At 44.5% G+C, this 8562-nt stretch overlaps 1 protein-coding gene across 5 annotated transcripts in view; it reads left to right on the forward strand.

The window, feature by feature from the left end:
- Ncoa3 (nuclear receptor coactivator 3) overlaps positions 1-8562 on the forward strand; it is an 82448-nt gene that overhangs the window by 63405 nt on the left and 10481 nt on the right. For all 5 annotated transcript variants that reach the window (XM_034495071.2, XM_034495073.2, XM_076930258.1 and 2 more), the window contains 5 exons: positions 518-647; positions 2086-2280; positions 2603-2932; positions 3158-3284; positions 4244-4415. In XM_034495071.2, the coding sequence (XP_034350962.1) occupies positions 518-647; positions 2086-2280; positions 2603-2932; positions 3158-3284; positions 4244-4415 (954 nt within the window). The remainder of the gene's footprint in view (positions 1-517; positions 648-2085; positions 2281-2602; positions 2933-3157; positions 3285-4243; positions 4416-8562) is intronic.

Genomic DNA, 8562 nt, shown 5'->3' on the forward strand with positions numbered 1-8562 from the left:
CTCTACGTGCCTGTGAATGCCTTGTCAAACTCCACTTACGAATACATTTTTCAGAAAAGTTACTCATAGATGGAGTTTCTGTCAGCTAAGGGTGAATCCTCCCTAGCCGCCAGTCGTGGGAAATAGTGGCAGAGCAAAAAGTGCTGCGTGGGCAGGAGATCCCAGGGATTTATCATAATGGCTAAACTTACAGTGATGGCGGAGGTGGTGGTGGAGTGTCACAGGACAGCAGCCTCTGGCCTGGGCATTGTTATCTCAGGTAATGGCTTGGAGCTTGCTGCTGAATTTTTGTTTGTTTGTTTGCTTTGTTATTGTTGATCTGTTTTTTTTTTTTTTTGGAAAGACAGAGAGTCTCACTGTCTGTCTCTGGCTGTCCTGGAACTCAGAGTGCTGGGATTCAAAGTGCAGACCACCACGCCAGACATCACTGTTGTTGGTTGTTGTTTGGTGTTTGCTGATGCCATGATAGCTGCATCTGTGTTAACATGCAGAATAATTTTAAAAGGTTTATTTTCAGGTATCAGGAGACCTGGATAATCTAGATGCCATTCTTGGAGATTTGACTAGTTCTGACTTCTACAACAATCCTACAAATGGCAGTCACCCAGGGGCCAAACAGCAGATGTTTGCAGGACCAAGTTCTCTGGGTAAGGAAGAACCAGCATTTTTCTTTTTTTGAGGGGTAAGGTTGGTGGGGGCTTGAGACATGGTCTTTGTGAGGCTGTTCAGAGACCTACCCGCTGAACTCCACGTTCCATTTCTGGGACACAGACATGCCCCACTCAGATTTCTCAGCACAGTTGCTTGTTCGATTATACCAAGACCAGGAAGCAGCAGCACCCCGTTGATATTGTCTATGTTAGACATCTTCTTGCCTTCCTCTTCCTTTTTAATAGTTTATTTGTGTGTGTGCGCGTGCACGCACATGTGTATGGCCATGCTACAGCATAGGACATTCAAAGAACACCTTTCAAAGAAGCAGTTCTTCCCTCCCAGCATGTGGGTCCTGGGGTGGGTAGGACTTAGATCACCAGGTTGGCAGCAGGTATCTTGGCTGCTGGCTGTCTGACTGGTCCCCTTTCAGGTTTCTCTTCTAATTAATGTGCCAGTAACCATGATTCTTAGAGACTCTGTACCTGGGCCTTAGTGGGGTGGGTAGACTTTTTCTTAAACATGGAGAATTGGATTAAAAGACCCAAACTGTATTAAACATGCCATTTTTGGTCCTTAAAGACGGTCCTTGTATCTACTCCCGTGAGGTACCTCTTCTCATAGTTTTGGTCTCTACATGAACCCTTTCCTTTGTAGGCTGCTTTCTTGGTGCACTATCAGAGGTGTGCTGTGTGAGCTAAAGCAGTGATTCGTAGTTGTCTCGTGCTGCCCACTCCTCTCCCTTCTCTCTGCTTCTTTGTTTCTTTCTATCTTTTGCATCAGACCCCCCCACCCCTTTGAGAAAGGGTAACCCTAGCCTTGAAATCACAGAGATTCATCTGCCTCTGCCTCCTGAGCGCTGGGATTAAAGGCATGGCCCCACACCTAGAAGTTACTGACTTTCCTTTTCTTTCCTTTTTTAAATATTTTTTTTTTTTTGCAACAGGGTCTCATTATCTTCAAATATACTGTTTCCTAAACTGACCAGTAGAGAATATACTTCATAATTACATATGTGGAAGTATCTCTAGGAATTAAAAACCTATTCTCTCCCCATCTCCCTCCTTCTTTTGTGTTGTTGGGGATCTGCATCTAGAGTCTCCTGCTTGTTAAACATGGTCTACTGAGCCTTAGTGCTCAGTCTGTGCCTTGGCATCCGAGGTAAACGTCGGACATGGCCATATTGGGCTATAGCTGCGTGCTAGCGCTCTGGCCAGCATATAGATTATTGTTTGTACTTTATTTGGAATTTGGGCTTTTTCCTTTCTTTTCTTTTTGACATGAATATTTATTTTGTAAAAGAAAATGGTAGTGTTTGTTTTTATGAGAAAGACTTTTTGTGTGTGGCTTAGTTGTGTTTGTTTCTTGCACTTAATTGTTTAAATGTTGGGTCAGCAAGGGACACAATGTGGTAAGCTTTTGTATTTCCAACAGGTTTGCGAAGCCCACACCCTGTGCAGTCTGTCCGTCCTCCATATAACCGAGCAGTCTCTCTGGACAGCCCTGTGTCTGTTGGCTCAGGTCCACCAGTGAAGAACGTCAGTGCTTTCCCTGTGTTACCAAAACAGCCCATGCTGCCTGGGAACCCGAGAATGATGGACAGCCAGGAGAATTTTGGTGCCAGCATGGGTAGGTCATGTCTAAGTGTTGTTATTTCCTTAAACATTGAACTCAAGCAACAACCTTAATATTTTCATTTATTAATAACATATTGTTAATATATTGTTCCTTCCGTGGTGTCTCTTAAATATCCCATTGGCTCAGGCCACCTTTCTAACCTGCAACAAATGTGTGGGTGTAGAGGCTTCTAGGTACTGTCTTTGTAGTTGGCCAGCCCTGCTCTCAGGATGGCAGTCACAGTATGGTAGTAAATAATGGTTCTCCTAGCGCAAGAAGGGCTTCTGTGTTATGTGTTGGGTAAGACCTGATGAGCTCTACCTATTTTATTTAGGTGGACCAAACAGAAACGTTCCTGTGAATCCAGCTTCTTCCTCAGGAGACTGGGGTCTAGTTAACTCAAGGGCCAACAGAATGGAACCTCTGGCTTCAAGTCCCCTGGGAAGAGCTGGAGCAGACTACAGTGCTGCTTTACCAAGACCTACCATGGGGGGCGCAGTGCCTACCTTGCCACTTCGTTCTAATAGACTACCAGGCGCAAGACCAGTATTGCAGCAGCAACAGCAGCAGCAGCAGCAGCAGCAACAGCAACAGCAACAGCAGCAACAGCAGCAGCAGCAACAACAACAACAGCAGCAGCAACAACAGCAGATGCTTCAAATGAGTAAGCTGTGTCTTTCAATAAAAAATGAAAAAAAAATTTTTGGGGGCATGGGGTAGGGCAGTGTTGAATACAGGGATTCTCTTTGCAGCCTTGGCTGACCTGGAACTCACTCTGTAGACCAGGCTGGCCTTGAGAACACAGAGATCCACCTGCCTCTGCCTTGTGAGGGTTGGGATTAAAGGTGTGTGGCACCACCTGGCTGAAAATGCTGTTTTGTTCCCCCAGGAACTGGTGAGATTCCCATGGGAATGGGGCTCAATCCCTATAGCCCAGCAGTGCCATCTAACCAACCAGGTTCCTGGCCAGAGGGCATGCTGTCTATGGAACAAGGTCCTCATGGGTCTCAAAATAGGTAGGATTTTATTTCGTGATGTGGGAATGTTTGCATTGGATTTAAGAGTCTGAGCAGGAGCAACTCTGGAAGAGTATAGGAGATATTATTGTTGATTTTGCCACCTGCTGGCAGCAAGCAGAAGCATCTGGAAGGGTAGTGGGAGGCAGAACTACAGCTCAGCCTTCAAGACTTCCAAAAGGCCTCTCAACAATTACCTCCCCAGGAGTGGGAAGCATTTGTAGCATTTGGGAAAGACATGTTCTCAAAGGTTTATAAGTGGTGCACAGATACTGTGTCTCAGTTTTTCTGGAAAAAAAATTAAAAATTAAAAATGTGTATGAGTGTTTTGCCTTTATGTTTGTCTGTGCAGTGTCCCTGGAGGCCAGAAGAGGGCATCAGATTCCCCTAGACTGGAGTTATGTGTCGAGCCCTTATGTGGGTGCTGGGAACTGAACCCATAACTGCTGAGCCATCTCTCCATCCCTTAAAGATTACCTTTTTGAATAATGGATAATTATTTCCTAAAATCATCTACAACATTTCAGTCATATGGATGGGAGTGAACCATTGTACTATCTTTTTACTTTTTTTTTTTTGAAAGAAAAGATTGGCAGTTCATTCTGCATTTTATCTTTAATTTGTTTAATAAATTACCACTGAGCAACATCCCTGACCACGTCTTCTTTTTAAAAATTCTGTGTTTCTGCAGAGGCCAGAAGTCAGCTGAAATACACACATTGTATAGTGTGTACTTTTACTTGAGTGTCAATGTATTGTACAACCCTCAGCATTTAGCACTAAATGGGAGAGATTTGGTGGGTGTGAGTTTGAGGCTAGACTCTCAGAAAACGTAAAAACCTAAACAAGAACAACCTCAACAGAAAAGCATTGTTCTGTTTCTGCGATCCTGGGTGTGGAACATCGATCTTCACCAACTCCAGTCCAGCCACTGGGAGCTGACTCAAGTCTCTCTTTAGACCTCTTCTTAGAAACTCTCTGGATGATCTGCTGGGGCCACCTTCTAACCCAGACGGCCAGAGCGACGAGAGAGCCCTGCTGGACCAGCTGCACACACTCCTGAGCAACACCGACGCCACGGGCCTGGAGGAGATCGACAGGGCCTTGGGAATTCCTGAGCTCGTGAATCAGGTGAGCTGCAGTCAGTGTGGGATGGCAGAGCGTGACAGTGAGCATGTCTGCATCTTCATGGAGACAAACACAGCTTAAAATAAGACTGTGTGGACCTTTGTGTTACTTGTGAGAAAGTGGGAATATTTGTCCCTTCTTTTACTACAGCCAAAGAAAGCATCTAATGAAACCTCTACAGTTTTAAGAATGCTGCTGCTTACTTAATTTTTTAGTTTAAGTTTATTTAAAAATGATTTTATGTTTATGGGTATTTGCTTGTATGTACATCTGTTGCACTGTGTGCATTTTGCTGCCCACAGAGGCCAGAAGAGAGTTTTGGATTCTTTGGGACTGAAGTTACAGACAGTCGAGAGCCAACATATGAGTTCTAGAAACAGACCCTAGTCCTCTAGAAGAGTGTCCATCTCTCCAGCCCTAATGATGATTAACCTAATTTTTAAACATTTTATTAATGGGCTGGAGAGATGGCTCAGTGGTAAAGAGCACTGACTGTTCTTCCTGAGTTCTTGAGTTTAATTCCCAGCACCCACATGGTGGCTCACAACCATCTGTAATGGGATCTGATGCCCTCTTTTGGTGTGTCTGAAGACAGCTAGTGTACTCACACACATAAAATAAATTAATTTTTTTTTTATTGATTTGACTTTATTATGTATGTGAGTGTTTTTGCTTGTGTATGTGCGTGCGCATACACACACACACACACATACACACACACACACACACACACACACACACACACACACACACACACACACACACGGCATGTGTGCCCTTGGTACCTGCATATGTTAGAAGGAGGGTATGTTAGAAGGAGGGTATTGGCTCACTTGGGGCTGGATTTAAAGATGGTTATAAGCTAAAATGTAGGTTCTGGGAACTGAACCTGGGTCCTTGTCAAGAGCCCTCTCAGCCCCACCAAATGCTACTACTTACTTTTATAACTCTTTTTCTTCAGTCTATAGCTAACCTGTTAGGTGTGTCCGGTATGCCGGGCAGGCAGGCCGTGTGTAAACAAGGTTTACAGCCGCAAATCAGAGCATTGTCATCTCCTGACTTTGTATACTCGCCTCATGAAAATACACTTTTACAAGTTTATTTTTGTTTTTCAAGAAAGACAGGATTTCTTCGTGTAGCCTTCTGGCTTTCTTGGAACTCTGTAGACCAGGCTAGCCTTGAACTCAGATTCACTTGCCTCTGCCTCTCCAGTGCTGGGATTAAGAGGTTGTGCCACCATGCTCAGCATCATAAATATTTTTGAAGTGTTTAGGTGGTTACCTCTGTTTACGTTGTATTGGGCAATGTCCAGACCTCTGTCCAACAATAAACCGAGGGAAGGCCTTGGTCGCTGGGAGACACACATACCTGAGGAATTGTGTGGGAATGTTAGTTATGTGCTGCCACAGGCATGGTGCAGAAGCCAGATCTTCTAAACATGAGCTACAAGCAGTTGTCAGCCACTTGATGTGGTGCTGGAAACTAAACTTTGGTCCTCTGGGAGAACAGTCAATGCTCCTAAAACGTGGAGCCATCTCTCCAGCCCCTGCCTTAGAGAGTTTCCAAAGGGGTATGGGGGAACACTGAGCAGTTCTGATGTCCAACTTCAGAGATGCCAATGACATCTAACTCTGGCACTGTAGAGCAGCTGAATTTGGGGTCTGTCTGTCTGTCTGTCCTTGTGACATGTGCTGAAGACCATGCTGCATTTGGTCTAACCTTCTTCCCACTTGCTGGGTATAAGCCTCTATCTACAATTCTAATGAGTGCACCAAGTGTGGTGGTGCATGCTTTCAGTCCCAGTACTCTGGGCGTCAGAAGCTGGCGGATCTCTTGAGTTCAAGGCAAGCCTGGTGTACATAGCAAATTCCAAGCCGTCCAAAGTTACATAGTGAGACCCTATCTCAAAAACCCAAAACAACAAGCAGCAAAGGGGGTATTGTAAGTAACTTGTGGATACATACTTTTAGATTTAAAGCAGTACCTGCACACACAGCCATGAGTGTCTCTGCATGCTTATGAAGGTGACAGCAACAGTCACCATCATTGTTAGCCACCGAGGTCTCATTCTGTCTGCAGACTTCGCTCTGTGTATCAGGCCATCCTTCAGCCTTTGTGGGATCTGTAGCTGTAATTTCATCTTGCAGGGGATGCTGTCTGGCATGCTGCTGATAGGGATTCCACAGGTCTCTTTTTGCCCTAAAAGTGCCCTAAGACCAAGAGTGACCCAGATTTATGTGTCTGGTGTCCCACCTGCTCTGCAAGCTATGTCAGGAACTCCAGGATTTAAAGACAGGGCAGCATATGTTAATTCCACCAAATGAGAGTAGGGACCATTACTCAAAATCTTTGATCAAATTAGACAAGCTTTATTTTCTTCCAGACAGGGTTATTTCTCTAAAGCAGAATTGAGATAATAGCATTGGACATAGGAGAAGGTGGGGTTCACGAGAGCCTCAAAACTAGGAGGTTCTCAAGGGTCTTTTCTGTAGGAACTTGGCAGGACATTTAAAATGATTTGGCAGAGCATCTTACTAGGATGAAGGTTAGGGTAGGGTGTGGGACATGTCACCAAAGGGCGACAGAACAGAAATGAACTGGTTTTGACCTTGTAACTGGATAGCCTGTCACATCAGGACCTTGTCTCAGAGAGGAAAATGGCACTAGCTTTTTTTTTTTTTTTTTTTTTTTTTTTTTTTTTGAGACAGGGTTTCTCTGTGAAGCCCTGGCTGTCCTGGAACTCACTCTGTAGACCAGGCTAGCCTCGAACTCGGAAATCCACCTGCCTCTGCCTCCCAAGTGCTGGGATTAAAGGCGTGCGCCACCACTGCCTGGCACTAGCTGTTTTTCTAGATGAGTAATTTTAGTTTTTCCTCTCTCAGCACTGCTGTGTGGCTTAGACAGATGACCACACAAATAACAACATGCTTATTTAAAAAAAGATACTTACTAATATGACAGGCAAGAGACCCCTGGCTCCCACTGTACTTCTTTGCAAGGTTGCTTATCTTGTCGTGTTTGCTGACCACACATCTGAGCTTTATAGTTTTCTAGTGGGGCTTTGATCTTGTTGGTATGTGAGAGTGTTCCGGGTCACCTGGCATGACGCTCAGGCCGAGCTGTGTGATTTCATGGAGGTGTAGAGCTCATGCCTAGTCCTTTCAGTATTTATCTTCCCAGGTCTGCCATATGCAGTGTGACACTCATAAATGCTGGGCAGTACACACTGTCAGTAGTGTGTCACACCTTCCTTTTTTTGTAGTGGCTCAGCTTTAGCTTTATTTTCAGTTTAAGAATCTTGCTGGGCATGGTGGTGCAGTTTTACTTTCAGCAATGAGGAGGTAGATCTCTTGAGTTCCAGGCCATCCTGGTCTATAAAGTTCTAGGACAACTACATAGAGAAACCCTGTCTTGAAAAACAAAACAAAACACCCTCCCTCCCCAAACAAACAAAAAAACTAAGAGAAACCATCAAAATTTTCAAAATTGTGTTCAACAGTAAATGCTGGGGAAATCCTAGAAGCTAAGTTGTTAACTGGGAAGCATCTAAATGATATCTAAGACATCTATAAAAATAGCCATAGGTGACAAGTGACGTGATGATTAGATAGTCTACAGAATATTATCCTCTTGGGCTGGCCCAAACTGGCAGCATGTGTTTGGTCCCTGGAACACATAAAGGTCCACATGAAGATGGGAGGGGAGAAGCAGCTCCACAAAGCTGTCCTCTAAGCCTCACCTGTGCACTGTGGTGTGCACACACACACACACACCTCGAACACGCAACAATAGTGAAAGTAAAACGAAAGTGTTATGGAAGTTGTCAAGATAGTAGGTGTTTACAATATGATGTCTGTGATCAGAGAGGAGACATAACCCAAACAGGAAATATAGAAAATGCTGAATAAATACCACCAGGAACAGAGAGACTGTCTAGGTGCTAGGTGGCCCTTGATGGAGTGACCAGCAGAGGCCATGTGGAAGAGTCTTGGATATCTAACTAACTTCTGCTTATACTATATTTACCAGTGGGTTAGGTTGGTTCTCAGAACCGTCTAAGTTCTTTACATTCATTTTAGTAAATGTGCAAGAGAAGGTAGGTTAATGCACACATAGTGTCCGTGTTCCCTGTAACATAGAACTGCTTTAT

This window comes from Arvicanthis niloticus, chromosome 2 (assembly GCF_011762505.2).
Source record: "Arvicanthis niloticus isolate mArvNil1 chromosome 2, mArvNil1.pat.X, whole genome shotgun sequence".
NCBI lineage: Eukaryota > Metazoa > Chordata > Mammalia > Rodentia > Muridae > Arvicanthis > Arvicanthis niloticus.